Source organism: Rhizophagus irregularis, chromosome 3 (genome assembly GCF_026210795.1).
Source record: "Rhizophagus irregularis chromosome 3, complete sequence".
Lineage (NCBI taxonomy): Eukaryota > Fungi > Glomeromycota > Glomeromycetes > Glomerales > Glomeraceae > Rhizophagus > Rhizophagus irregularis.
Window position 1 is genome coordinate 3,061,511 of NC_089431.1, and position 27,980 is coordinate 3,089,490.

A 27,980-nucleotide genomic window follows, 5' to 3' on the forward strand; every position below is an offset into this window, starting at 1 on the left:
CCCTAATTATAAAAAACTATTTTATTAATTATTAATTTATAAATTTGTCAGACTAAGCTGTTTTAACTAAATTTCATATACCACAAATCATAGCGGCATTATTTTGTCCCCCCGTTTTTGTTATAAATTTTGGCTGTGTCAGTTAAATTTTATTTTAGTAAAAATATCATATAAGTATAAAATTAGCATAGATTCTTGGATTATAAAGCAGTTTTTAGACCCTAACTCTGATACCATATTGTATATTGAGTATTGACCTACAAAATAGAAGATCCGCCATTAAGTGTTGTATCACAAATTTTATATAAATAGACTTTTTTTCCTAATTTTATCTCTTGGCTTATACAGGCAACGAGCTTTTCCGGTTTTGCCTCGGGAGTTTATAATATTGGGCAATTATCATATAATATTATAATATCTGATATTGTAGATATAACATTTGTTGAACAGGTTAATTATCAAGCAAAAAACATAAACGAAAGAGATTCAATGTCTCAATCTAAATTATCAATATTTTAAGAGACACACAATTCTTAAAGAATTTTTCTTCATTGTAGCTAACGTTGACAAATTAGTACTAGGTTTTACTATTACAGTGAAACAAACAGAAAACCCGATTTTTTTCATTCATTTATATTTAAATTTTGTTTCATGATTTTTAGGAATTAATTTTTGTTGAAACGCAATTATTACATCACGTAGAAGTTAATTATCGGATGATTGCCATTTTTTTTAATAATAATATTATTGCGCCTGATATTAAAGCATAGGTTTGGTACTGGTTTGGTTCAAAAAATTATTTATAAATAAAGAAAAAAGAAAAAAGAAAACTTTGACGTCAGCAAAATATATATTAGTCTCGTGATAAGCTGCCAAATTTGTTCAATATTGTTTGTTATATGGGTTATTACACTTTGAGTAAATGAAAGCGAATTAGCGGGACATACTACACAAGCTTCATCTACTCTACGCTTAATATTCTTACGAATACCTTAGTAACGAATAGTTGTATAAGTTTTTACAATATGGATAATGACTCTAATGATGCAACTACCTCAACGACACCAGTTTCTAGAGGTCAACAGAGGTCTGCAGTATTCACTTCAGTTTTATCTTCTGGGCCAGCGTCTTCTCTTGCAACAACGTCCGTAAGGGCAACTGCATCAAATTCAAGACAAGTCAGGCAGAATTGGTGGGGATATATTGTTGAGAACTTTAGATCTATATCTAGAACCTCAAAGGTTTTATTAATTCTGAATTTAACAATGGTTCTAATTCAGGTATGTAAATATCTTGTACAAAAATGCTATAAGTATTAATGGATTGGGTTAATAATACAAATATATATATTTTTAAAATGAAATTAGGTTGTTGTAACTATAACAGTGCTTGTAATTTCACGTCATCAAGAATGCGATAAACCACTAAGGCTGTTTCTTATCCTATACATTGCTCGTGTGATAGTAGCTTGTCCAGTCAATGTATATTTGTATTTAAATCCTAGAGAAAATAGACGTGGTGGGCAAAATCCAAATGAAAATGAAAATCAAAGAAGGGATGGATGGGTTGACCGGTAAGTAATTTTATATTTATGTATTTTTTTTTTGTTTAATATTTATTCTGATAATATTTATTCTAATATTATTTTAATAAACGTGAAAATTGTAGACTAAAATCTTTTTTAGACCTTTTTGCTACTTTATGGTTTATTATTGGCAATTACCTACTTTTCACTACCGTTAAATGTCAAAGCACTTCACCGCCAGTGTTTTACCTTTCTTTGACATGGGTTATTGTTGGTTATATTATTATTACCATTCCAATATTACTGTGTCTGGCTGTTATATTCTGTCTACCATGTGTATTAGTGGCAATGAGAATGTTAAACGTTAGCGAAGCTACTGGAATGAGTGGCGCAAAAGATGATATTATTCAAAAGATCCCTTTAGTAAAATATAAAGCATCTGTAGAAGAATCAACCGATACTGTTATAACAATGCCTCCACAAACCTCAAGTATGACACCAAGTAATGATGAAACACAGCCACCAAGACAAGATCAACCACGTAAAAAATCTCGGTTTAAACAACTTTTTGGTAGCAATCGCAAGGGATCTTCAACTTCTTCGGCTCCAACAGTTTCACCTCCTTTTCCTATTCCAAACTCCGACGATGCAGTTTGCTCAATTTGTTTAGAACCTTATGAAGATGGTGTTGAATTAAGACGTTTATGGTGTTCACATCATTTTCATAAAGAGTGTGTAGATGAATGGCTTAAGTTAAATAAAAAATGTCCGATGTGTCGCGAGGATGTAGAAGAGATGGCTGCAGAACATAGTAGTAAGAAAGGGAAAACTACTATCACAAACACTAATAATAATAACACTGCTGGTGAAGGTAGCAGTACCAACACTACTGGTCAAGTAAATATCAAACCTTAATAAAAGGAAGTCGAAATAAACAAATGTTAATTTTTTTACAACATTGAATAATAATATAATAATCTACATTTTATTATATCCATTTTATCTGATTTATAATCAAAAGAATACTAATTTACTTTTATTGTAATTATCATATCATTATATCTTATGCACATATCTTATGCACATACACATTTGTAAAGTAATTAAAATGTAATATTTTTTTTTTTGTGATAAATAAAAAATAATGACAAAAGAACGATACGATAGATTGTATCATATAATATTAAAATTTTCGTGTTTATTATTTAAATGATTTTCTTATACATTGAAACTATTTACTTTATAACGAAATACAAGGTAATTTTATAATTACAAAGTAAGCTAAAATTACTTGGCGTTTTCAAATCTTGCAGCAACAGTTTTCCAGTTAACAACTTCCCAAACAGCTTTCAGATAGTCAGGTCTGGCATTCTTATATTGCAAGTAATACGCCTATAAGGAATTTTAAAATAAAAAAAAAATCGTAACGCTTCAAAAAATATAAAAAAATATGCAATTTATATATAAACATATATAAACATACATGCTCCCAAACGTCAATTCCAAGAAGAGGCACGTGAGCTATTTGTGGATGGAGTTTATTAGTTGCTTTAAGATATAAATAAGTATTCAGAAAATAGAATAAATTTCTTACTTGTTAATGGATCTTGGTTTGGAAGGGTTACGATTTCCACACGTTTTGTCGTTTTGTTATAACCCTAAATAAAAAAACCGTAAGTTAGCTTTAAAAAAACGAAAATATTATATCTTTAACAAATACTTACCAACCAACCCCATCCAGAACCTATTAAGGTATAAATGTCTAGTTAATTTTATTCATTAAACTCAAAAACTCAAAATAATGAATGAATCAAACCTTGAACAGCAGCAGTTAAAGTATTAAATTTGCTGATGAAGTTCTCGAGAGAATCAAATTCTTTTTTAATGGCACTAAGAAGTTCGCCTAAAAAAAAAAGATTCTTATTATTTAGAAATTTTAATAAACTCATAACGTAAAGTCGTAAACTAAATATACCATTTGGAGGTTCGCCACCACCTTCCTTCTTGGGAGCAAGATTCGCCCAAAATAGAGAATGATTGATGTGTCCTAATGAAACAAATAAGTTAACAGAGAAAGAAAAATATCAAGTCAAACTTAAACTTTACCTCCACCGTTGAATTTCAACGCAGGTTGTAACGCTATCTGAGAAATAACATCTTTGTCTTTTAAGGCTTGCTCAAATTTTTCTTCGGCCACGTTCAACCCATTAACGTACGCTTGATGATGCTTTTCATGATGAACTTTCATTATATCCGCTGAAATAATAGGTTCGAGAGCCTAAATTTCATAACAATTTGTCATGGAAGTAGAGAAGTAAGACGCGAAAAAGTCTAGTTTTCTCTTTTACATATTTTACATATCCATTCACGTCAAAAAAAACTGTTTACGTTATAGTCATAAGGAAGGTCCGGAAGCGTGTACTTTGACCTCTTAACAGTAAAACTAGTACTACTTCGAGCTAAGGTCGAAGTATAGATATTCTGTACAGCGCGTGCCGGAAATGCTAGACGGAGCATTTTCGTTATTTTCGTTTAATAAATTGTTTAATTGCGAACAATTAACGATATGTTATAATTCTAAAATGATAAATATTACATCATTATTAGGTTTAAGATAATCCACCAATCAAATATCATTTAAAATTATCAAAGAATATCAATCTTGATCGATCTTAAGATGAATTTAGACTTTGGATCGTATCCCGTTCGTTTAACATGTTCACCAGAAAAAGGTCGTTATTTTCTTGCAAAGTCAGATATTAAAGTTGGAGAAGTTGTTTTAAAGGTTCATTATAATTTATAAAGTCGTTGCCTTTATGCTTTGCGCGTTAATTACTCCAAATATAACAAAGAATTTTTTTTTTATCGTAAAGTGCTTGCCTCTTGCAACTGCGCCTTTCGATAATCACAAAAAACGGTATTGTTATACATGTAATTTATATAATTCCTCTTCAGCATTTTCATACCATTGTGTGTCATGTGATCAAGCTTACTTTTGTAGTTTAGAATGTTACAAAAATGATTCAAATGTATTAGCAAAACATGAATTGATCTGTAATATATCAAGAAAAATTGCTACATGGAGGGCTGATAAACATATGAAAAGTGTAATTAGATTATTAGTACAAATATTGCTTGAATATTTGTGTGAAGAAAAAAATGATGATAATGAACCTAAAAATGATATACTCAGAAATTATTTCAAAGATTTTTTGTTGCTTAAATCACATTATTCGGATTGGTCAACCAATTTAAAACAAGATTGGATGAAACATAAAAAATTTTTATTATCAATATTTAAGTCATCAAATTTGATTCAAGAAAATATTGAATTTGAAGAATTTTTACACATGATTTCGAGAATCGAAAGCAATGGATTTGGAATGTACTATCAATCTAAAGGAAGAGAAATTTTATTTGGAAGAGGTAAGATGATTTTGTTTTATAAAGAAATTTCGGTAACGTATATTTTATTTATTTTATTTTATTTTTTAACTTTTTAAGCTATATATCCATTTGCGTCATTCTTTAATCATTCTTGTGACGCGAATTGCGATGCCCTTCAGCCGAATTATAAAGGTGAAAATAATCAAGTGGATAATGCAAATTCCGAAGGATGTATTGCTATTGAATCAGTACAAACAGACATCAACTTGAATACATTAATTAAAAAAAAGGAAATATTTCGTAAAGTGGAATTTATAGCACTTCACAATATCAAAGAAGGTAATGTAAAATATAAAATACAAGTGACAAATTGAAATTTAATAAATATACGTTAAATTTACTCTTAAACGTCAATTAGGTGAAGAATTAACTATATCGTATATAGAAGATACTCATTCCCCGTTACAAGCGAGAAGACAAAAACTTATGAATGATTATTATTTTTTGTGCAAATGTGATAGATGTAAATCTGAAGAGACTAAAATAAATGGGAAAAGATTTAAGGGCTTGAAGAAATATCGTGGAAATAAAGAATTTCAATGAGTCTTATCAGGTCTTTCTATAATATCTTCAAGTCTTTCCCCAAGTTTAACTATATTTCCTCGAATAACACGAGGATCATTGTTAAACATTTTTCTTAATTCGGTTATCACTACTGGGTTGGTGTCAAAATGCATAAGCCAAAAACTATTCAAAATGTAAAAATAAATTAATAGTTTTATAAAAACGTATTAAAACCAAAAAAAATTCCTTAACGTACTGTCCACGAGTATGGTATACTTGGTGTCTGCGTATTCTCTTTGCTAATGGCATTTCGCCCCAGTTCTCAAAACCTCTTACAACTCCACCTCGTTCAAGAACATGTTTTGCTGAATTTCGGACAAGATCTTTAAAGTTTGCCTTTTATCATATTAATGTTTATAATTAGGTTTATAATTAGGTTTATGAGGAGTGACTTTAATGGAGTAAAAAGTTATATTTTACCTCCATTAATCCCGCTCTAGTTATACAAAGAAGTTCATAAAACATCTTTCAATATTTAAGTGATATAATTTGAGTGAAAAATAAAAAATTTTATCGAGTGGCTTAGGAAAATTGATTATGCTGTGCAACCTACATATAGCAATTTATGTTATCGGATTTTTTTTTTTGACAATCCTAAATCCTTAATATAATGACAACTGCAACAAATCAACTTCTCCCACTTGGTATGTGTTATCTTTTCAGGTTCCAAATATTAATTGAAAAAGAAATGAATTGACGTTATTAACGTTTAAAATTTTATATTTTGTTCTAATTACGGGAATACGTTTTTAAGAATTGATCGACAAATGTATTGGCTCTAAAATTTGGGTCATTATGAAGAGTGAAAGAGAATTCACAGGAACTCTGTTGGGCTTTGACGATTATGTCAGTATCCTTTTGATTTGTTCGCATCATAATTTAAATAGAGATATATATTTATTAATTTTTATGTGACAAAAATTTTGATCAATATGTCTTTAACTTTGATTTATGCGAATTAGATATGGTGTTGGAAGATGTTACAGAATAGTAAGTTGTAAAATTATTGTATGTCTCTCCAAATATTTAATTAATTGATTTTTCTTTTTATTTCTTAATAGTGAAAATACGCCAGAGGGCCGTAAAACCACAAAACTTGACAAGATCCTACTGAACGGGAACAATATAACTATGGTGAATACAATTATTATTTTACTTCATTTTTGGGCTTTTCTTATTTGGTTTAATTTTTTTTATTTTTTATTTAAAAAGCTTATACCCGGTGGTGAAGGACCGGAAAGTTAGGAAAAACGTCAAATATATCATTTGATATTTAGAAACATAGATGTAAATGCACTTTTAAGATTTTATATAATATTGAACTGCATAATTATTTCTTTTATACTGATGACATGGTTCGCAGTATTAAAAATGTACGCCATAAAAATTCCACGTCAGATTTGATAAATTTATAATAAAATAAAAAATACCATTTGATCATATGACTTTCTTAAATGTTTTAAACTCGCCAACTAAGTACTAACCATATATTACTATGATCACGTGCTCGAGCCTTTTATAAAAGATTATGCCAAATTAGTATCTGCGAGATTATCGCTTACATTTTTTAACATAAATAAAATGTTACTGTTCGAATCAGATAAGAAACAAATGAAGCAAAAACTTCATGTTCGATATACTGAGTTTCAGGCTATCGTTCTGTGTGGTTATGGTAACAGGTACCTGTTTTATTCCACCAAGTTATTCGAGTAATTTTTGTTGGCCTTAACGAAAAAATGTATTATAGACTTTATCCACTTACTGAGGATAACAATATACCTAAGGCTTTGCTTCCTTTAGCCAATAAACCAATGTTACACTATGTTTTGGACTGGTTAGAAAGAGCTGGAATTACCGGTATGTAAATTTCCATAAAATACCTTTAATCATTCGATTATATTAATATTTTGCGTTAATTTTCAACAAGAATAGATGTAATAATTATTTCGGAATCAAGCGGGGAACATAAAATTGGACATTATATTAAAGTTGTCTATGAAGGAAAATTGAAACCAATTTTAGAAGTGGTTAAAGAAGATGTAGGGACTGCTGATGCGTTGAGAACGATTAAAGATAAAATTAAGGTCTTTATTTTAATATCGTTGTTTGCTTGCATTATTGTTGCGATAAATTAACTTTTATTAATTATATTCTTTATTAGAATGATTTCGTCGTGATTAGTTGCGATTTGATTCTTGATTTACCTCCTCACCAATTCTTGGATCTTCATCGTACTCGAGATCCTACTTTTACAGCACTTTATTATGAACCAAATAAATCAGAGGGTAGTGGAGGAAGTGGTAATAATTATAAGGACGATAGTAAGTTTTTTCTTTTTTTTCAAATTATCTTTATTATATTTGTTTAAATAGAAATTAATAATTTCTTATTGAAATTCAAAGAATCTAAACAATTTGTTGGAGTTGATATTAATCAATCACGTCTAATTTATGTCGCGTCTGAAGTTGATTTAGACCAAGAATTTTCCTTGCGTATGTCACTATTGTGGAAGTGCGTACGTGTATTTCATTTTATGAAAAATAAGGATGATTAGCTGATGACTAACTGATAGTAACTTAATAGGTTTCCGCGTGTAAATATTCATACTACTTTACAAGATTCTCACCTTTACATTTTTAAACGATGGGTAATCGATCTAATTGCGCAGAAAAAAGCAATTTCTAGTGTTCGAGAACATTTAGTCCCGTTACTTGTAAAATGTCAATATCAAAAAAATTTATTAGAGAAAGAAGGAATAGATAAATGTATGTACTCGATGTTGCAACTAAATTATAAGTTAATTGAATTTAATTTTAATTGTTTTATTAATGGTCTTTAGTTATATTTGATTAAAGTGGCCAAATTACAAGAAAATCACCAGAAAATTGCTCTTGAATACTCTGCTACATGGGATGAAAAAGATAAGGAACCAGTTTACTGTCAGGTTTATATATATAATACTGGATTTTGTGGACGTGGAAACACTGTACCAAAATATTGTGATTTGAATCGCCATGTATGTTGAATTCTTAACAAATTTTTAGAGTGTCGAGATCTTCAATTTCTAATGTAATTAAACTTTATATCTAAAGATGACGAAAGTTAGCACCGAATCGCGCGTTTCTCCATCGGCAGAAGTGAATGCAAAGACTCAAGTAAGTTAAAAGTTTTTGCATATTTTTAAGACTAACCAGTAAGTTGCTAATGATTTATTTAAAGGTTGGTTCAGATTCACTTGTTGGTAACGATACTAAAATTGATGAGCGAACCTCTATTAAACGGGCAACTATCGGTTCACATTGCATTATTGGTAAAAATGTAAAGATTTCAAATTCTATACTAATGGATGATATTATCATAGAGGATAAGTAAGTATATTAGTTTTATTAATTAATATTAGTCTTATTAATTATAAAGTTATTTCTTGAAAAGTTTCTAATTTCTAAATCAATCTTATTAATAGTGTTAGATTAGACGGATGTGTTGTTTGTAATAATGCTAAAATAATGGAAAAGTCCGTGTTGAAAGATTGTGAAGTTGGTGGTGGTTATGTAGTAGTAGCAGAAAGTACGTATCATTTTAATTTTTTTATTCTATGATTTACTACATTATTTGCTGATATAATTATACACATGTTTTAGCACAAGCAAAGAACGAACAACTTGTCGAATTCCGAGATTTGAGTTAAAAATTTAATCACGTGATACAATTTAAATTTATAAATTAACGATCAATCAATAAAAATAATTGTGAAATAATTTTATTTACGTTGTTGCTAAAAATAAAAATTCTATCACGAGTGGCGTATATAGTCGATCGAGATCGTCGCGCCAAATTTCTTGGGGTTTGATCTTGGCTCCCAGTCTTATGTTGACTTAAACTAGTATATTAATGGATTCCCATTTTGATCATAGAGTATTATGTTACCTAAATTTTTGTGTTTGAAACTCTTTATATCTCTTTATTTAAAAATTGTTATACCTGACAAAAAACCGAACATTATTTCCAAGTTTTTTTTTCTGCATTAGATGTTAAAAGTTTTAATATAACAAATTTTTCAAAGAAAAAAAAATATCGTTAAAGAAAAAAATAAAGAATAATGGAACACCAGTATCCAGAGAAGGGGAATTATGACCATTCTCAGCAACAACAGTATCCTCCCAATTCCTCATTAACGACTGTTCCATATCCAGGACCAGAACAACAAGGTCCTCCTCCAACAATTATACCGGCAGAAAACCAGCAATCTTCTTATACGTATGCTGATACCTATTCTCAGCAACAACAACAGCAATATATTCCTGCTCCTACAATGCCAGAAGCTAATCAAAATAATAATGAACAATCGATTTCGTATCCGCCATCCTATAATAGTAACCAGTACAATCTACCACCTGAGGCATCATATAATAATCAATATAATCCACCACCCGAGGCATCTTACCAGTATAATCCATCATCTGAAGTATCTTATAATAACCAGTATAATCTACAACCTGAAGCATCTTATAATAATAACCAGTATAATCTACAACCTGAAGCATCTTATAATAATAACCAGTATAATCCATCACCTGAGGCACCTTATTCTTATAACAATAATCAGTATAATTCGCAATCTGAGGCGACATATAATAATAATCAGTATAATCCGCCACTTGAGGCGTCTTATAATAATAACCAGTATATTCCACAACCCGAACCATCTTATAAAAATAGCACGTATAGCTCACCACCACCACTGGAACCGTCTTATAATACTTCATATAACTTACCACCACCGCAACCACCGCAACCACCGCAACAGACATCTTATAGTAATAATTCGTACAGTTCAGCCCCTGAACCATCGTATACTGTACCATCAAATCAACCACCAAATCAACCACAATCTTATAATAATAATGTTTATTCTAGTTCTTCTTCAAATGCTTCCCCATATTTAACGAAACCATATTCTCGTACTCAAAATTATAATAACGCACAGCCATCAAACGTCTCTCCGTCTTCAGCACAACCTTCAAATTATGACGATAAATCACCAAGACCTCCAAAAAATTATTCACCATCAAAACCTATAACAGGACCTGATTATTCATCATCATATACGGTTGCTCCAAATCAATCGAGACCAGTACAGGATCGTTTACCACCCAGTTATGGAGGAACAAAACGTCCGCGTCGAAATGATTGTGCGGATTGTGCGGATTGTTTTTCAATATGTGGTTGTATAAGGTGTACTTGTACTGTAATTACTTTTATTTTCGCCGCACTTTTTATAGCTGCAGGTATTTTCTTAATTAGTTATTCAAAAATTTTACCAGGAAAATGTCAAGGTATTTGTGACCCTACAAATGGAGGTATACAAAATCCCAGCAATTTGCCAGGCAATGTTGACAATTCACTCGATAAAATTAACAATGAAATTAGTAATGGTACTCAACAATGTTCTAGTTTATGTAAGGATAGTGTTTTTAAAATTCTATTTTATGGTGGGATAGGGTTTATAGGTCTTGGTTCTATAATAGCTTTAACTCAAATTTTATGTATGTGTTGTAGAGTTGGTTCAAGTGGTGGAAGAGGTACAGGTTGTTGTTATTGTTGCTGAGAATAACTAATTGTTTATATGTCAAATTCGATTCCAAAAAGTTATATCTATTTTTGTTTATTTAAAAATTTATTTTTTTTTAAAAAAAAAATTATATTTCATTTATATAATGAAACAAAATATTTGAAAGGAAAAACTACAATCTGTAATTTTATTTATATTATATATAATAATATATGTATACTATCATAATATTTTGTAAAAAAGCAACTATTGTATTGATCTGTTTAATTTTAGAATTAGGCCTAAAATTTTGCATAATGCTAAAATTCCAATAATAATTAAAATGTATCAAATCATAATAAAATTGTTATTATTGATTTGTATCATAAAGTTAAAAAAGTAATTGACTAATAAAAGAAAAATTTAAATAATTAGTATGGCTAAGTATATACAAAGTTATTATTTGAATATACACAAGTGATCATTTGAATATACAAAATGTATATTCAAATAACAATAAAAGTGGTCATTTGATTAAATAAAAGTTGTTATCTGATTATCATTTTATCATTTGAATATAAAAAGTATATACAAATCACACTAAATAAGATGACCTTTTTGGGTTGTAATTTTTTAATTGTAACTATTTAGTACTGTAATTTAAAAAGGCGGATTTACAAAGATTTTTCATAATATTAATTATATAACCATTCACAAATAAATTTTGAATTGTAATAACTGATTACGTAAAAGGTTTGACCAGCAGAAAATCATGGCAGTATTTTCACGAGGAAACCATGTGATAAAATATAATTAAACGAAGTTTTTGGGATGATCAAATTGTTTATTGCAGTTTTTCTTCGAAAAGAATGGATAAAAATACGATTGATTCAAACGATACTGAACCCAAGGAAGTTTGTCTCTCATTTACAGGTAAAATTCTTAAATTTTATATTAAAATAAGTTCAAACTAATATTAATTTTCATTTCTAAAAAAAAGGTGGAAAGGATAGTACATTAACATTACACTTAATATCCGCACAACCATCAAAATATAAAGTAACATCCTTGATTACATTCACTCCTCCTGCAACCACAAGACCATTTTTAGCACATTCACAACATTTAATATCACTTCAGGCAAAAGCACTTTCACTTCCTCATTCATTTTTACCAGTAACACCACCATATTTGGAATCATATCGTTCTTTAATTATTTCTCGAAATGTACCATATTTAGCTACAGGTGATATATTAGATGTATGTAATCAATTTATGGATCGTGTGGTAGAAAATACTAATGTTAAATTACTTCGCCCATTATGGGAAAGAGACCGAAATGAATTAATGAACATAATATTTTTAAATAATTTTGAAATATTAATTACTTGCGTTAATTTAAACAAAATCAATGAAAATGTGGCTAGAAAAATGGTTGGCAGTATGTTGACAAGAGAACTATATGAAAATATTATTTTAAAACAAAATAATGTTGATGCATGTGGTGAAATGGGTGAATATCATAGTATGGTACTTAACGCACCTTTATTTAAAAAGAAAATTATTATAAAAAAAGGCGAACAAAAATTATCCGATGATGGAAATTTTTTATATTTTACAATTGATGACTGCGAAATAATTGATAAATAGAGGCACTGTGTTACCGTATAACATGTGACTTGTACAATCAATAAAAGAATAAATTTTAATTGCGTTTTTATACTTTATCTGTTAGAATTTTCATCATGTCATTTTATTTTGCTATAGTAGGCACAAAAGATAATCCTATTTACGAAGTAGAATTCGGTACTTCTGGAACAAAAGCTGCTGGTCTTGACCCGAATGCAAAGGTGATACTTTCGTGGAAATTCTTTATTAACAAAATCTTCGTTTAACTCTATATCAAATTCTTTTTCGTGCAAAATTATTTACTTAGTAGAAAGATGAACATCGTCATTTAAATCAATTTATTATTCATTCTGCTTTGGATCTTGTAGAAGAGTTACAATGGAATACTAATGCCATGTATGATATATAATTATTTATTAAAAATTTTTACACGTTACGAATATTTAAATTTATTTTTTATAGGTATCTTAAATCTGTAGATAAATTTAATGAATGGCATATTTCTGCTTTCATTTCGGCTGGAAGTATCCTTTTAAATTATTATAATGTCGTAATTCTATGAATCATGTTAGTTTATATATTTCTAAATGGTTAAATATATAGATATCAAGTTTATGTTATTACATGAATCTAAAAATGAAGATAGCATTAGAAATTTTTTTAATGAATGCCACGAGTCGTACATAAAGGTACATATTTGGTAATTTAAAAATTTATTATTTAAATATTGTTATGTTAACTTATATGTTTTTTTTTAATTATTATTTAAATAACAAAAAGATATTAATGAATCCATTCTATGAGATTAATTCTCCTATCACCTCAATTGGGTTTGATACCAAAGTTCGTTATGCTGCTAAAAGATATTTGTAAAAATCCAAGGATTTAATGTAATTTTAATATTTCATTTGATTTTTATTAAATATTATTTAATATATTTTTTTAAAAAAAATTTTGTTTCTCCATTTTTCCCAAATTATAATTCAGGTGAGAATATGAAAATTTTACTTACCTCTAAAGAAATAAAAAAACTATTAAAAAGATTAACAAATGATTGAAAGACTAAATAAAATGTCATTCAATACTTATGGTGCTAAAGTAAGGACAATAGGGTAATTTCGCTTAAGCAATTAATTAATTTATGCTAGAAGATAAAAAATTTTTTTTTTTAAAAAAAAAAGATTAGAGTTTAATACGAAACTCACCTATCTTAGAGATCATCGTAAGCTATTATTTTACGTTTATGTCCTTGTGCTCTTGGATCTAACGGTGATTGCGAAGGTGGAACTGGAACTAAAAATATGAACTTTTAATTTAACCTTATAGATTTCAATAAATATAATTTGATGATAATACCTGTACTGTTAATTGTTGTGGCATATTGAGATGAACCATTCATATATGGAGCTGTTTGAAATGAATATTGAATTCCGTATGCAATTTGTTTAATGTCATTCTGCTTAGCAGTTGCACCATCTATAAAGGAAAATAAATATATCAGGCAATGTGTATTATAACTATTTGTCTTATGTTAACTATATAAAAAAACCTGCATCACTCCAAGGAACATTTCCGAACCCGTTTATATTTCTTTCTGGTCTTTTGGCACGATTTACTAAAAATCCACATATAATTTAGCATTCAATGTTTAATAAAGAAACTTAATTGCTATTATTATTAATTAAATACCTTGTATATAGCCTGAACCTAACAATGTTCCGTCCATCTTACGACGAGCTTCAGTCGCGTTTTCTTCGGTATCAAAATCAATGAAAGCGATACTGTGCGTATATTTAAAAATAAATAAATAAAAAACCGAAACAAAAAAATAAATGATGTAGGACTCACCCCTTTTCAGAAACCATATTAATATTTTCTATATCACCGAATCGTTCAAAAGCCATATGTAATGCACGTTCAGTAACATCCTTAAGTTCGCCGACGTATATTTTTTTGGTGTAAAACTCGGTGTCAATATATTTACTTGCTACTTTATATTGCTACAATATCAAAAAGGTTAATTAGCTACAATTATAATAAAGATGGTTTAAACAACGAAGAAAAACATACATCTTCATAATTATTATTTGACCATCTCCTTCCTTCTGTTTCATTGTTTCTATCCAACGACCGACGACGTCTTCTGCTGTTACTTCGCTTTCGCTCATACTCCTCCTCACTATCTGAAGAACGACGCGACCAAGTCCTAGACCGTTTCCGATCTCTATACCTATTACCATCATCATAACGATAATGATCCTCTCGGTCACTATCTGAGTATCTGTTGTAACTAGATCTCCTCGGAACATATCGATCATAATGAAGTTGGCGACCGTGGTCATTTCTTGGATGATAATGACTTGAGCGGGAATCATAATAGTCATCAGATGAACGTTTCCGCGAGGAACGTCTGCTACTACTACTATATCGCCGTGATTCAGATTTATAACGATCATAGTCACTGTAATCGCTATGATCATGATCATCTTCACGTTGTCTACTATCACGTCTTAGCATGCGACCGAACTCGTCTACTTCAACCTTTTCACTGTAATATTAAATTAGATTTATAAGAAAATTAGCAATCGAATAGGTTAACATAAGGAAATCATTTTTAATCTTTTGTAAAGCGATCAAAACAGTGGTAAACTGACTTATCATTTTCTTCGGTTTTTTTTTTATTTTTTGTTTCTGAACCATTATCTTGTTTATTTGTAGTGGTAAAACTTTCTTCTTTATCAGGTTTACCAGATTGTTGTGAGCCATTTCCTTCAGCCTAGCAAGCAATTGCAATATAAGAACGTTAAAAATTGGATCAGGAATACACAAGGATTAGAAAATTGACTGTAATTAATAATAATGACGAAAGAAAACATACGACCACCATTTTTATGTACGGCAATACTCCCGAAAAAATAGGTTTGGGCTGGTGGGCGTTAACTTTCAAAATAGAGTTGTAAAAAAAAATAAAAGTAATATAAATACTGAAAAAAAAATTTTTTTAAAAAAAAAAATCTACGTTTCACAAGAAAATGTTAAAGAAACATGTGCCTGATTTTTTAAAGTATTCAATTTTTAACACGTAATTTTAAACGTAATTTGACGTAATAAAACTAGAATTAGGAATAGTTCTTGACATTCACGCATAAATACTAATTCAGGTTCAAAATTTTTTTTCCATTTATTCATTTATTTCTAATTTTTGACGAGACTTTTTTTTACATTCACAAACATGACTCTTTACTATTTTTTGGTTTTCGTTTTATTAGTTGTTGAGGTATATTTTTTATTCTTTATGTTGTTTATTATATATATATATATTTAACTAAGCAAGTTTTTCTTTCGTGCCTAAGTGTTTGGCATTTGTAGTTTTAATCGTAAGTGTTAAGCCGATTAAATTAAGGTTATTTATCTTAAATTATCTTTTGAGAAGTACTTACCTCATTATTTTAACAAGCTACCTTTTCCACGCGTGTGGAGACGCGCTGTTTTGCGATGGGTGTCGAAGTCAGATTTGGTAAAACTCGGACATATTTTAGTCAATTCCGCGCATATTAAAGTTATGTATTAACATTTCTTATTTATAAGGTTGCTAGGTCCCAAATCGCAATAAAATTCACTTTTATGTAAGTTAATAAAACGTTTTTTTTTATATTTGATCTGTTAACTTATCACATTATTATTTTTCAACAGCGCTGTTTTGATCTTATTTATAGGTAAGTGACAGAATCATAATTTTAAATGATTCTTGAATTAATATATACATACTATCGTTATTTAGATGCCGCCAACCGCACGTTTAGTGTCCAGAATCAAGAAAAAACTGATATAAATGATACTAGAGCAGAAGTTGCACATCATGCTAAAAAATTCTATAATCAACGTAATATGTAAGTTACCTTGTATTTGAAAAATAATATATAGATTTAATGATCTTAATGATATATTTATAATTTAATAGGTACTTGACAGGATTCACGCTTTTTTTGTCGTTGTAAGTATTACTGTGAATTTTTTCGCGATCCAGGTTCAATTTTAAGTTACATTAATATCTTACTTTGATTAACACTTGATAAACAGGATTCTTAATAGAACATATGTATTGGTTGTAGAATTGTTGGCGGCTGAAGATAATCTCGAAGTCATCAAAAAACAGGTCAGGTTAAACATATGATGAAGTAAAAGTCTATAGTTCGTATTTTTATTAATCTCTTTAAACGTTATTAAAATATTTTTATAGGCTTCCAATCAGTCAAAAGAGCAATTACGTTTCGGAGAAATCGAGGAACGAATGAGGAACGAAATTGAAGCTTTATCGAAGGAATTGGAGGAGGAAAAAAAGAAAGAAAGAGATTTTGAAACTTTAAAGAAGCAAGCAAATCAACAAGCTGATGAATATAATAGACTAGCTGACGAATACAATAGTCTTGAGAGACAAGGAAGTTCTGAAAGCAAAAAAACTAGTTAAATATGAATCTTATTGGGCAAATTAAAATTATTGCTAACTATATGAAGATAGAGATAATAACCCCTATTTCATCGTTGTATACTCAATATCACGCAGTATTTGTATCTATTTCAAATTCAAATGATAAATAATATCAGTACAAAATTTGAACATTATTATGAAATTTTTTTTTGCATTATACATACATTTAGTGTTTCAATAAAAATTTAGGTTGAATAATTAGCAATAACTATTATTAAGGAAGAAAAAAATGTTTTTAAATAAATTTTCCTCTTTTTATAAACTATCTCATTTAATCTTAACCGTTCATAATATCCTGGTATGACATGATCCTACTCAGTTTCACCTCCAATTAAAAATTATATTCGGCCTTATATTATTTGTTGATAAAAAAAATTAAGCACGACTAAAACTACTACTACAAAATGATTTTCTACAAATATTCATTCGACTTCAAGTCTATTGATTCCAAATAAACGAACTTTATGCAATTGGGGTAATTTTGCTATAATTACCACTGCCAAAAATGTAAAATTGACCAAAAAAGTAATTGCATCATAATGTGTATAATGTGTACTAAGTAAAAATCTAAAGAGGAAAAAAATTAATAAATTCAGATTTAAACTTAACAAAATTAATATATTTAACTTGCTTACATACAATCCAATTGGTAAAGCTGTAAGGTATTTTTTAGCGGGAGTAAATTGTGCTCCATTATCGATTTGTTCCCATAATGTTAATCCATCATAGGCTCCCGAATTAAAATCGAATGGAACTCCTTTTACCCAATGAAACATCACAAAACTGCCCTAAACCCAAAAATTAAAATAAAATTAGTTACAAAATTGAGGGGAAAAGTTTTCGTAAGAGAATAATATTTACGAGCATATATGACAGATTGGTTAATGTCCAACTAGTTTCAGAAGATACTCCAGGAACACTACTAAGCAAAATCTTGACGCAAATAATCAGAATAATATGAACTAACCAAGCACCTAAATGATAAGAAATTAGACAATTCAATCGAAATGAATAAGTAAGGATCCTTCAATTTATAAAAAAAATGCAATAAGAATCAATCGATAATTTAATGAGGAAAGAATAAAACTTGTTCATTATAATTTTTTTTTTCTACCTTTATAGTACACCCAATTAGAATTTAAGTTTGGTAGGGCAAATTGGTCTTCATCGTAAGTAGTTGGTTTTTCAGTAGTAATAAAACTTCTTGATCTACTTCTCGCCATATTCTTGGAAAAAAAAAATAACGAATATTTCTTACAATAAATATTTATAAGAAAAAAAAAAGTTTAAAAGACACGTAAAGAAAAAAAAATAAAGTTACGATAAGCCTATTTTAATAAGTAGAAAAAGCTTAAATATTCAGGAACTTCCTATTAGAATAACTATGATCGGTTTGGAAAAAGCCCGAACAAAAAATATTACTGAATGAACATTACCCAGGATTGTTGATATTTATCCTAATACGCAAATGTATCATTCTTTGATCAGGTGAAAATATGCAACTCTAATAAGATAAGGTTGCCGCATTCAACATTGTCACATTTGTACAATTGCTTAAGTAGACATTGATCGGCACACATCTTTTACACGTCTTTTTTCAAATGAGTAGTTACGAACCAACCGATATCCGTCAACGCGCTGCTAAAACAATTGAAATACAAGAACCTTTACTTGATGGTGGGGATAGTAATGTTCAACAACGTATAAAAAGGCCAAGGCCTTCACTTATTTTAAGAATATTAATTGCAATAAAATGGATTATTATTGTTTTTATTATTTCTTGGTATTTTGACGCATTGCAAGGTATCAATCAAGTATTAGAAAAAGATACTTTGAAAAGGTTAGAAATCCAGTTTCTTTCATATTCATTTTTAATGATTTTTTTTTAAAAAAATTTTTTTCTTTACTTTTTTTTTAGAAAAATATTTTATATATCATTATTGGCACTATTAAGCATGTTATTGATTTTTATATATCTACAATATTATATTCCATTTACAAAAAAAGCTTCACCACCAAAATATTCATCATGGAATACTGATGATACTTTAAAGAAATTTATTCCCATAGCTACTTTTATGGGTTTAATAGGTGTTGTTGGTTTATTGTTTAGTTTTTGGCATATTTGGGGATTTTTTGGTACCCCTTTAGTAATATTTTCTGCATTAAAAAGTATTATTCATATTATAAATATTCTTTGAGTAAAATAATATTTGGTAATTAATATAATATATATTCATATCTATTGATTGCATATTAAGTTACAATTATATGTATTATATTCAACACTCGAATCCCACATTTTTGAGCGAAACTTTTTTATAATAATATTTCAAATCAAAATTTTTCGTCAAGCTTTGTGGGTATACTTAAATCAATTACAAAGCATGAAACGCGTCAATAAGTCGTGTATTCAGTTATCAAAATTGATATATTTATTAATCACCTTAAATATAAAATGTAATATCCTTTATTCCTTTAATGTTTATAAATTATTTTATAAATAAATATATACAATTAATTGTTAATTTTGAGGATCAAATATGTATTGTGTATGGTGTATTAAATATAAATTTTGCAAGATTAAATGTATATTAGTATTATATACATATATTATATATACATTATTCTTCACTGAACAGTTAAAATATGCTTTTTTGCCTCGGAAAATTATACATTTTTTCTCTCTCATAACTTTCTATTATTTTATTAATCGACATCGCATTATCCTGCGCTTTTTACTAAAGCAATAATATATTAATAACAAAAAAGAAACACATTAAATTTGAAGCTAAAATTATTCATTGCTTCATATTTTCTCATGAAGAAAGATTGTTTTCATAAAATATTATGCATTGAATTGTGCACAATTATTAGTAATAAATATTTGATTCATTTAGATGGGCTGGCCAGTAGCAGTTGTCATGGCTTTGTTAGCCTTTGCTTGTGCTACAGCCGCAAGCTTTTGTTGATGGCCGGCGGAAACGACAGGCTTCCTGACCGACCTAATTTCATCGGACGCGAAGCCAGGAATACGTATATTCCAGTTTCGTTCTAATAAAAAGAGGTAAATTAGAAAAAAAGTGATTTATCCTAATTTTATTATAATCAAAGTATTACTTACCCAGATGAAGTTGAAGATCTTTTACCTCCAACGTGTCCGATTTGCGATGTTTAGCTAACAAACACGCAAATGAGGCCACTGACGAAATAAATTCGTCTGCAATTTCGAGAAGCATCTATCAATTATACATATTAATTATATTAATTTAATATTAAGTATATAATGATATATTATATATTATAAATAACTCACCTCTTCAACTTCAGGCTCTAATCTCTCTTTTGGATCTATTTGATCCACTAACTGCTGAACTTTTCGTTTTGGCAAAAGATGTCGAGCCCCTGCACTTTCCGCATCAACATCCATCGCAGCGGACGCGGGTGTTTCAGGAAAGCTCGCACTGCTACCAAAAACGCTTGCAGGAGCTTTGCCTGCCTGACCTTGAGGTATTTTTCCAACAGCTTGACTATTTAATAGTGTCGATGAAAGAATATTCGTACTAATGGCCGGAGCTATCGGAGGAACTTGTCGAGGAGCAACATTTGATGTCGATATTATAGCCGAAGATTCCGCATCAATTTCCATCATATCTTCATTTGATCCTTGTGATGGATGTTGCTGCAACTGCTGTTGCTGTGTTAAAGGAGATTGTGGTGGCATCGGTCGTTGTCCAAGTTGATGTTGCATACCCGGAGATATCATTGAACCATCCTGAAGCTGACCAGTAGCCATACTCGTAGAAGGATAGATAGGTGATTGCATTTGTACCGATGTCGTAATAGGCATCCGATTTTGCCCTAACGTATTCATTGTATTCATCGGCATCGTCCTTGGTGATGATACATTTGTTGGAGATCTGATTGCTTGGGAATTCATAAATGATTGCGAAGACATATGGGGAACTGCCCCTTGAAATTTTTGTGGCATAGTTCTTAGAATATTTATTTCTTGTTTAACCGCAATATTAGGATTCTTTTCGGCTATTAATTGGTGTGAATTATGGATATTTTGATATTCTAAAGGTCTAGTCTGTACAATTTGTTGTCTATTTTGATGATGATGTGCTTGCTGTTGCTGCTGCTGTTGTTGCTGTTGTTGCTGTTGTTGTTGTTGTTGTTGTTGTTGTTGTTGTTGTTGTTGTTGTTGTTGGTGCTGTTGCTGTTGCTGCTGCTGCTGCTGCTGCTGCTGTTGCTGTTGTTGTTGTTGTTGTTGTATTGTATGTTGTTGAGGTCTTTGCACTGATAACATTGGAGTTGTCGATGACATTGCGGTTGTAACAGCAATAGGACGAGTTACTGTGTGTGGAGAAGAAATAGACGTTGAGGTAGAAGATGTCTGATCTTGCGTCATCGATAAATTGTAACTTGTTGCAGGTTGGTTATTTTGATTGTTTATATTGATTTGTTGTATCGCGCTCATCGTATCCTCATACTTTTTAAACATTTTCATACCTTCTTCAGTTTCAACACCCAATTGGTGAGCCTGATTAAGATAATCAGTAGCCATTTGATTTAAATATTGAGGTAATTTCGAATCTTCAGAATTACTTTTTTCGAAAGGTGCTGTTTTAGTACGTCCACCTCCAGTACTAGCTTTTCTTGTAGTAGTCGCTCCTTTTTTTTTAGCATTTCCTCTAATTACTGCTGCTCCACGTCCCGCTCCTACAGCTGTACCTACAGACATATTTGGTTGTATTTGAGGAGATAAAGACGTTTGCTGTTGTGAAGAAGGTTGTATAGAAGGCTGCTGTTGTATTGAATTTTGTATAGGTGTTTGTGGTTGTTGCTGTATTGAAGGCGATTGTACAGGTTGTTGCATTTGATGTTGTGGCGATTGTTGCATTGAACCTTGTGGTGTCTGTTGCATCTGTGGTCTTGATTGTTGTGAAATTTGTTGTCCTTTCATCTGAAGTTGTTGGTTTTGTAAAGATAACAGTAGTTAAACTTGTTGATTATTTTTGAAGAGTAATCTTGTAGACAGATTTGAAAGGTTTTTTTACGTTAATGGTTAAAGAAAAAAATAATCTTTGTGAAATGCTCTCCTTTTTAAAGTCACGTGATAATCGCTGTTTGTGAACGGAAAATGAAAAAAGTTATTACTTTTTGAAGAACAAAAACCTATGCTTAGGGTCCCGTCTTCCTTGATTCGACTGAACACTATTAAAATTGATTAAAAATGTAAATAAATCATTCTTAAAATGTTTACAATATAACGAGATCATGTGATGAATATAATTTTTTTAGTTAAAACTTTTTATTACTAATATTAATTTTTATTATAGAAAGTTAAATGTACTAATAAAAAATTTTTTTTTAATACAAAAATAAGTTAACCTATAATTGTAGAAACTGTGTATTAATTTTCTTTCTTATTTTGATATCATATCATTTTAATTGTTAATATACTGTACAAATAAGATATTACACAAAGTAAAATCCTCCAAAAAAAAGTTTATTAATGTTTAAAATCCCAAATCCTAATTTCACAATCTTCACTTCCCGAAACAATCATCGTATCACCTAATGCAACACAATTAACTGCACCTCCATGTCCAACTAAAGTATGCATGCATTTCCCTGAATCTTTATCCCAAATTTTTACAGATTTATCATGAGCGCCACTAGCCACTCTAAGCTTATCGGCTGCTAAAGACCATACACCTTCAACATGTCCAAATAATGTATTTATACATTTTCCTGTTTCAAGTGACCACATTTTAATCGTATTATCTAAAGACCCCGAAATAACAATGGGTTCGTCAATTTTATCTGGATCATTGCATTTTGAACGTTCTTTATGTGATGTGTTGGCAGAAGACGAATTAAATACTGAACATAATACGGTAGGTTGAATGCATTGGATTGAAGCGACATGAGTTTCTTGACTATCAAAAACTTTAGTACAGGTTTTGGTGATCAAATCCCAAATACGTATCGTTTGGTCATCAGAACATGATAATAATTGTGATTTCTGATAAATCACAACACAATTAACCCATGCCGTATGTCCCCTCAAGGTTGTACATTTACTTGTAGAGAAATTCCAAACCTTGATTGTATGATCAGCAGAACCACTAGCAACAATACGATTGTCAAAGTGAAGCGAAACAACTCCATCTGTATGACCTTCAAGTGTGTTAAGACATTGACCTGTATGATAATTCCATAACTTTAAAGTGTGATCCATTGAACCGGTAATAAGCTTTACATTATCAAACTGTAATGCTTGTACACAACGTGTATGTCCTTTCAAAACATGAATTAACTCTCCAGTATCAAGATTCCAAACACGAACAGTCTTATCAAGGGATCCAGTGATAAGACGATTATATTCCTCATTAAATTGAAGACATAATATTCCATCAGTGTGTCCTTTTATTGATCTAACAGTATATCGACCCTTCCGCCAATTGCGTTCAACAACAAGACGTTCACTATAAACTTCTTTCCATGGTCGAGTTTTATGAGGTTCCAACGTTATAAAAGGTATATCAGGATATAAAGGTATTGTTTTGTCCTCAGATATACGAACACGTTTTACTTCTCTTATCTCATCCTGTGAATCGTATGATGGTGTATTCGGTGTTGAAGGATTAGTATTTGAAGGGGAGGATACAGGTGAAGTATGATGTTGTAAATATTTCATTGAATTATGTGCGTCAGCAGCAGAAATACACGTTGTAACTACAGGTGAATCAATGGATGTTTCATTTAATGCAGATCGTTTCCCGTTTCTTTTCTGTTTCTGATCCAAGAGAGGTAAACCCCAACCACACTTGTAACATTTTTTGTCTATGTGTTGTTCACATAATTTATGCCAAACTACATCATCATCTGCCATACGTTTCCATGTTTTGGATACTTGAGCAGCTTGACATAACGAGATTGCATCAAGATAAGAAAGGATTTTAACAGAAATTTCGCTCGGAAGAGCTACAATAAAATCAATACGAATTAAATCCTTTATATAATTAGAAACAAAGGATAATTGAGTAAGACAACATTGAGTCAATATTCCTTGTAATATTACACAACGGTTCTGTGGAGGTGCCTCAGAAAATGTTTTAAATATATGTGCAATTGAATCTTGTTCTGAAAGGGATAATTTTGAAATTTGCTATAATTTTTTTAAAAAAAAATTATTCAAATAATAATTAAAATTAGAGGTGAATAAAATAATTTATCAAATAAAAATTTTATAAAAAAGCGGGAATAATACCTTTTGTAATTCTTCATTAGCAAGTTCGTCAGCCATTCTTTCTTTTACGAGATCAGGACGATGACGGTAACAATAATAATTTCTAGGTCGTTCTTGTTTATTATATGCGTTTTTTATTAGAGAAGGATCGAGTTCAAGTTGTTTATTATAAGAAGAATCTTTAACTTGAAGTCTAGCAAAGTCTAAATCTGCGGTAAATTCTTGATTTTCTTGCATAGTTAAAAAATATATATATATGGTTACTTTTTATATAAAAAAATAATGAACAATAAAGACTATGACTATTGATAAAAATAAAAATAAACAAAACTGTATTATTCTTAAAAAGAAAAAATAAATAGCGAATTAAAAAATTTGAGAATAACAAATAGTTGATCAATATAGTACGTGAGCCAATAGGTAAGTTACCTAATATAAAAAATTAGGTAATAGAATATCTTGCGTCAGAAACATACCACTTTAGATCATTACATTCCTATACTATATAAAAAAAGAAAATTCCTCATAATAGAAACTCCTAACCATTTAAACCCATTTATCAGATTATGATAATTATGCATGCTATTGCACCATTTTGATGCCATCTTTATAATGGGAAAAAATAACCATATTTATTATTTTAATGAGAGAAAAATAATTATTTTCTCATAATTTTAAATATTGTAAATATTGCAATTTCCCGCGAAATCCTTAACATATTACAAGATATGAATATATTGAAAATTTGTAGATAGATATCATTCTATCAAGCCTTTTTTCTATTTCCAATAAAATGATAAAACTGTAAATAGATGCCCGTCACAATATTAAAAAGGGAAAGCTTTCAAAGTATTAGCCACTTTAAAAAAAAAAGCCGTAAATCCGGTCATATGTTATTCAAATATTCAAATCCAGATTCTTCCATAGTTCCATATCACCTCAGAGACAAAGAAAACGTAAATTTATTTATTTTATCCTAATTTGTTTAATCTAAAATGTGATGGCTTAACTCAATGTAGATCATTCAGGTTATCACACTAATTAATTAAGGAGATTTTGATAAGAAATTGTAACTGAAACAATAACAAAAAATCTTATGACCATCCCAACACTGCCAATTATCAGATCTTTTTTTTTTAAGATTATAATAATGAATACCGACACATTTTGTTTAATAAATATGTGAATGTGCTAAAATATTACGTTAGTATATAATATTACTTCATTATCCAAGCTTGGCGTAGTATATTCTTGAGAAGATCCGAATAGGTCCACCCAATACCACGTGCGGACAAACTAACTAAGCTATCTTCGATATCACGTCCGGGGCGTCCGGGTCCTGTTATGTTCGGTTTCATATTTAAATCAAACAAATAAAATGGCTTCCCTTGTGCTATCCTACGACAATCAATGCGAATCGGAGCTAATGATTTTATAATCTGGCCAGCTCGTTCACAATCTCGCACAACCTTTTGATAGGTAGGATCTTGTAATTCCACACTATTTAATAGTTCACTATTTTCCACCACAGCCACAACACCAGAATAAGGAGCAACACCATTGTGATGATTAAACCGTTTTACTGGTGGTAAGTGCCAATGATTATCAAAATTGGTACTTTTAAAATTAATATCATATGTACCAGGAGGCATGATAACAACAGTTATTTCATCTCCTTCCAAATATTGTTCAAGAATTAACGAATCTCCAAATTCATTAGTTTTAGAGGATAAAAGCTCTTCAGCATGTGCTTTGAGCTGTTCCATAGTATCGACTTTTTTAACACCTTGGCTTCCTCGTCCACGTATAGGTTTAAGAACAAGAGGGAAATTAATATTCTCTTTATGTAAAATCTCCACGGTTAAGTCATTTAATCCGTAAATACCATTCCGATTTTTGTATCCAATAAGAATTGAATTTGGAACTGGAAGTTCATGACTTCTAATTAAATTATTAGTTACCCATTTGTTGTCATATTTTTGCGCTGCCTCAGGTAATTGGCCAATAATTTTAACATTATATCTAAAATTCAGTGGATGAGCATCAAATAAGACGGTATTCGCCCAAACTGTCTTTGCTCCTTTTGAAATAGCGGTATTTATTCCTTCCTCTGTATCAGGGAAAACCCAATCCATATCTGATGAAGGATAAGGATTATCTACTGGAGTGACCATAGGTATGCTATTAGATTTTAATGAATAAGCAATATCTGCTCCGCTATCGCTATAACCTCCAGGTTTCAATGGTTTCCGAGATCCATCAATTATAGGAGGTTTCAATGCTTGATATAATATGGCAACCGGAGTAAATTCCTTAAATTCAGGGTTATATATAAAGTTAAACTGATATTTAAATTCTAAGTATTTCTTTTCGATTTCTATTAGATTTTGATTTAATCTAATACCTGTACTTATTTGATGTTTGAGGTTAGGAGTTTTCCGATCGTTTTTATTATTATCTATTAAATTTCTAACCGAAATATTGGCATCACTATTTATCCAAACTCTATGCATTTTTCGATTTCCTATAAATGCATCTTGACCATACAAAATCCTATAATTATCTAATATAAGGATTTGATTCTTCTCATCAGGAATGACCTTAATTTGGAATTCTGGGTTCATATGATAATTTTGATGTAGAAATTTTATGGCCTCACGAGACCAATCTGGCACAAATACTTTTGAATCATAACGAAAATGTACTCGAATACTATCATCTGACATTCTCTCGTAAACAGGAAAACTCGAAAAGGATTCTCCGTTTTGACAAAAAGAAATACATCCAGGTCTCATTAAAATCTCGGCTAACTTTGGTCTTTCATCCAATATTGATTCTAGAACCTTCTTACTATCAACAAGTACGAGTTCTCCTCCTTTCACATTATCCTCAACATATTGAAGTAAAACCATTTTAGGAGGGCTCATTTTTGTACTTTGAAAAGCTTCATCCGTATGTGGAAAAATCACTTCCTCAATAACATTATTTTCAACATGAGCATGAATTGTTCCTAGAGCCTGAGAGACAGTAATGAGAGTTGAAATATCAGAATCCCAGACTTGCAAAAAAGATATGCCCTTATCCTCTATCGCGCTTTTAATATTTAATACAGAATCATTGAGCTTATCTAAAGAATGGCAATAAATTAGTGGAATTTGCTCCATTTTTACATTTTTTATGAAGAAAAAAAAAGTCACCAAAAAATTAAAAAAAAAATTAAATGATAATCATCGCTTATCTCACATGATGATCGGAGACATTTAAAAATCAATTGTAAATCTTACCTAATCACTTACGAAATTAAAGTTCGTTTGATAGTTTATTCCTTCCCAAAAAGAAGTCGTCAGTTTTGAAACGTCACATTGTGACTACTGGGGGGTGATGATTGTCTTTAATGTCTTAATTACCACCGAAAAAATTTAATGTTGCATTTCGAGCCGAAGAACCAAATTTGTCTTTACAATATGCGGTCAATATACCAAATTAACGTAATGAATAATTACGTAATTCTGAA

The 27,980-nt window shown here is 30.0% G+C and overlaps 16 protein-coding genes across 21 annotated transcripts; 9 read left to right on the forward strand and 7 right to left on the reverse strand.

Moving 5' to 3' along the window:
• Positions 1-338: 338 nt before the first annotated feature.
• Positions 339-2,710, forward strand: OCT59_020749 (uncharacterized protein). The gene is made up of 3 exons (XM_025327974.2): positions 339-1,280; positions 1,368-1,573; positions 1,669-2,710. Exons 1-3 carry the CDS (start codon positions 1,026-1,028, stop codon positions 2,438-2,440), a joined length of 1,233 nt encoding a protein of 410 aa, XP_025168722.1. The 5' UTR covers positions 339-1,025; the 3' UTR covers positions 2,441-2,710.
• OCT59_020750 lies at positions 2,693-4,085 on the reverse strand. 2 transcript variants are annotated; one of them, XM_066149379.1, is made up of 8 exons: positions 3,914-4,085; positions 3,632-3,803; positions 3,501-3,572; positions 3,342-3,428; positions 3,254-3,269; positions 3,120-3,183; positions 3,009-3,046; positions 2,693-2,917 (listed from the first exon to the last, which is right to left on the reverse strand). In XM_066149379.1, the coding sequence occupies exons 1-6, from the start codon at positions 4,040-4,042 to the stop codon at positions 3,147-3,149; spliced, it is 513 nt and encodes a 170-aa protein (XP_065990290.1). In that variant the 5' UTR covers positions 4,043-4,085; the 3' UTR covers positions 2,693-2,917; positions 3,009-3,046; positions 3,120-3,146. The 2 variants fall into 2 exon arrangements, with proteins under 2 accessions (XP_065990290.1, XP_025168721.1); XM_025321497.2 differs by having other exon boundaries at positions 3,250-3,269.
• A 114-nt stretch (positions 4,086-4,199) lies between these two features.
• OCT59_020751 (uncharacterized protein) lies at positions 4,200-5,535 on the forward strand. Of its 2 annotated transcripts, XM_025321496.2 has the most exons (4): positions 4,200-4,310; positions 4,399-4,951; positions 5,030-5,251; positions 5,331-5,535. In XM_025321496.2, exons 1-4 carry the CDS (start codon positions 4,203-4,205, stop codon positions 5,513-5,515), a joined length of 1,068 nt encoding a protein of 355 aa, XP_025168720.1. In that variant the 5' UTR covers positions 4,200-4,202; the 3' UTR covers positions 5,516-5,535. The 2 variants fall into 2 exon arrangements, with proteins under 2 accessions (XP_025168720.1, XP_065990291.1); XM_066149380.1 differs by lacking the exon at positions 5,331-5,535 and having other exon boundaries at positions 4,200-4,951; positions 5,030-5,319.
• Positions 5,121-6,060, reverse strand: OCT59_020752 (mitochondrial 37S ribosomal protein bS6m). Its single transcript, XM_025321495.2, has 3 exons — positions 5,957-6,060; positions 5,733-5,872; positions 5,121-5,659 (listed from the first exon to the last, which is right to left on the reverse strand). Exons 1-3 carry the CDS (start codon positions 5,999-6,001, stop codon positions 5,509-5,511), a joined length of 336 nt encoding a protein of 111 aa, XP_025168719.1. The 5' UTR covers positions 6,002-6,060; the 3' UTR covers positions 5,121-5,508.
• A 62-nt stretch (positions 6,061-6,122) lies between these two features.
• OCT59_020753 (RNA-binding protein lsm5) lies at positions 6,123-6,989 on the forward strand. The gene is made up of 5 exons (XM_066149381.1): positions 6,123-6,180; positions 6,291-6,386; positions 6,499-6,526; positions 6,598-6,670; positions 6,749-6,989. Exons 1-5 carry the CDS (start codon positions 6,147-6,149, stop codon positions 6,779-6,781), a joined length of 264 nt encoding a protein of 87 aa, XP_065990292.1. The 5' UTR covers positions 6,123-6,146; the 3' UTR covers positions 6,782-6,989.
• Positions 6,990-7,084: 95 nt separating this feature from the next.
• Positions 7,085-9,224, forward strand: OCT59_020754 (uncharacterized protein; the record flags this gene model as incomplete). Its single annotated transcript, XM_025327973.2, has 11 exons — positions 7,085-7,215; positions 7,284-7,393; positions 7,469-7,620; positions 7,698-7,857; positions 7,939-8,047; positions 8,120-8,301; positions 8,392-8,552; positions 8,629-8,691; positions 8,756-8,904; positions 9,000-9,103; positions 9,178-9,224. The coding sequence occupies exons 1-11, from the start codon at positions 7,118-7,120 to the stop codon at positions 9,222-9,224; spliced, it is 1,335 nt and encodes a 444-aa protein (XP_025168718.2). The 5' UTR covers positions 7,085-7,117.
• A 104-nt stretch (positions 9,225-9,328) lies between these two features.
• OCT59_020755 (uncharacterized protein) lies at positions 9,329-11,775 on the forward strand. Its single transcript, XM_025333864.2, has one exon. It carries the CDS (start codon positions 9,636-9,638, stop codon positions 11,142-11,144), a length of 1,509 nt encoding a protein of 502 aa, XP_025168717.1. The 5' UTR covers positions 9,329-9,635; the 3' UTR covers positions 11,145-11,775.
• Positions 11,776-11,929: 154 nt separating this feature from the next.
• Positions 11,930-12,814, forward strand: OCT59_020756 (uncharacterized protein). The gene is made up of 2 exons (XM_025327972.2): positions 11,930-12,020; positions 12,088-12,814. Exons 1-2 carry the CDS (start codon positions 11,957-11,959, stop codon positions 12,735-12,737), a joined length of 714 nt encoding a protein of 237 aa, XP_025168716.1. The 5' UTR covers positions 11,930-11,956; the 3' UTR covers positions 12,738-12,814.
• A 3-nt stretch (positions 12,815-12,817) lies between these two features.
• Positions 12,818-13,813, forward strand: OCT59_020757 (uncharacterized protein). The gene is made up of 6 exons (XM_025309566.2): positions 12,818-12,937; positions 13,027-13,112; positions 13,179-13,240; positions 13,320-13,405; positions 13,497-13,606; positions 13,704-13,813. The coding sequence occupies exons 1-5, from the start codon at positions 12,833-12,835 to the stop codon at positions 13,587-13,589; spliced, it is 432 nt and encodes a 143-aa protein (XP_025168715.1). The 5' UTR covers positions 12,818-12,832; the 3' UTR covers positions 13,590-13,606; positions 13,704-13,813.
• Positions 13,606-15,674, reverse strand: OCT59_020758 (uncharacterized protein; the record flags this gene model as incomplete). Of its 2 annotated transcripts, XM_066149382.1 has the most annotated exons (9): positions 15,601-15,674; positions 15,371-15,492; positions 14,787-15,264; positions 14,565-14,716; positions 14,406-14,497; positions 14,270-14,331; positions 14,073-14,192; positions 13,922-14,009; positions 13,606-13,809 (listed from the first exon to the last, which is right to left on the reverse strand). In XM_066149382.1, the coding sequence occupies exons 1-7, from the start codon at positions 15,601-15,603 to the stop codon at positions 14,112-14,114; spliced, it is 990 nt and encodes a 329-aa protein (XP_065990293.1). In that variant the 5' UTR covers positions 15,604-15,674. The 2 variants fall into 2 exon arrangements, with proteins under 2 accessions (XP_065990293.1, XP_025168714.2); XM_025321494.2 differs by lacking the exon at positions 13,606-13,809 and having other exon boundaries at positions 13,927-14,009; positions 14,266-14,331; positions 15,595-15,666.
• A 183-nt stretch (positions 15,675-15,857) lies between these two features.
• On the forward strand, positions 15,858-17,415 carry OCT59_020759 (uncharacterized protein). The gene is made up of 9 exons (XM_025327971.2): positions 15,858-15,993; positions 16,070-16,093; positions 16,174-16,233; positions 16,305-16,342; positions 16,410-16,432; positions 16,498-16,606; positions 16,678-16,710; positions 16,797-16,872; positions 16,957-17,415. Exons 1-9 carry the CDS (start codon positions 15,949-15,951, stop codon positions 17,182-17,184), a joined length of 636 nt encoding a protein of 211 aa, XP_025168713.1. The 5' UTR covers positions 15,858-15,948; the 3' UTR covers positions 17,185-17,415.
• A 25-nt stretch (positions 17,416-17,440) lies between these two features.
• On the reverse strand, positions 17,441-18,677 carry OCT59_020760 (uncharacterized protein). 2 transcript variants are annotated; one of them, XM_025327970.2, is made up of 5 exons: positions 18,527-18,677; positions 18,320-18,431; positions 18,067-18,179; positions 17,845-17,993; positions 17,441-17,772 (listed from the first exon to the last, which is right to left on the reverse strand). In XM_025327970.2, exons 2-5 carry the CDS (start codon positions 18,426-18,428, stop codon positions 17,628-17,630), a joined length of 516 nt encoding a protein of 171 aa, XP_025168712.1. In that variant the 5' UTR covers positions 18,429-18,431; positions 18,527-18,677; the 3' UTR covers positions 17,441-17,627. The 2 variants fall into 2 exon arrangements, with proteins under 2 accessions (XP_025168712.1, XP_065990294.1); XM_066149383.1 differs by having other exon boundaries at positions 17,532-17,772; positions 17,841-17,993; positions 18,527-18,640.
• Positions 18,678-18,791: 114 nt separating this feature from the next.
• OCT59_020761 (uncharacterized protein) lies at positions 18,792-19,746 on the forward strand. The gene is made up of 2 exons (XM_025321493.2): positions 18,792-19,045; positions 19,124-19,746. The coding sequence occupies exons 1-2, from the start codon at positions 18,807-18,809 to the stop codon at positions 19,404-19,406; spliced, it is 522 nt and encodes a 173-aa protein (XP_025168711.2). The 5' UTR covers positions 18,792-18,806; the 3' UTR covers positions 19,407-19,746.
• On the reverse strand, positions 19,654-22,268 carry OCT59_020762 (uncharacterized protein). Its single transcript, XM_025309567.2, has 3 exons — positions 20,522-22,268; positions 20,330-20,444; positions 19,654-20,259 (listed from the first exon to the last, which is right to left on the reverse strand). The coding sequence occupies exons 1-3, from the start codon at positions 22,172-22,174 to the stop codon at positions 20,102-20,104; spliced, it is 1,926 nt and encodes a 641-aa protein (XP_025168709.2). The 5' UTR covers positions 22,175-22,268; the 3' UTR covers positions 19,654-20,101.
• A 239-nt stretch (positions 22,269-22,507) lies between these two features.
• OCT59_020763 (uncharacterized protein) lies at positions 22,508-24,776 on the reverse strand. The gene is made up of 2 exons (XM_025331225.2): positions 24,488-24,776; positions 22,508-24,385 (listed from the first exon to the last, which is right to left on the reverse strand). The coding sequence occupies exons 1-2, from the start codon at positions 24,701-24,703 to the stop codon at positions 22,724-22,726; spliced, it is 1,878 nt and encodes a 625-aa protein (XP_025168707.1). The 5' UTR covers positions 24,704-24,776; the 3' UTR covers positions 22,508-22,723.
• A 287-nt stretch (positions 24,777-25,063) lies between these two features.
• OCT59_020764 (uncharacterized protein) lies at positions 25,064-27,630 on the reverse strand (the record flags this gene model as incomplete). Of its 2 annotated transcripts, XM_066149386.1 has the most annotated exons (2): positions 25,064-25,654; positions 26,214-27,630. In XM_066149386.1, the coding sequence occupies 2 exons, from the start codon at positions 27,628-27,630 to the stop codon at positions 25,638-25,640; spliced, it is 1,434 nt and encodes a 477-aa protein (XP_065990296.1). In that variant the 3' UTR covers positions 25,064-25,637. The 2 variants fall into 2 exon arrangements, with proteins under 2 accessions (XP_065990296.1, XP_065990295.1); XM_066149385.1 differs by having other exon boundaries at positions 25,064-27,630.
• Between the last annotated feature and the right edge of the window lie 350 nt (positions 27,631-27,980).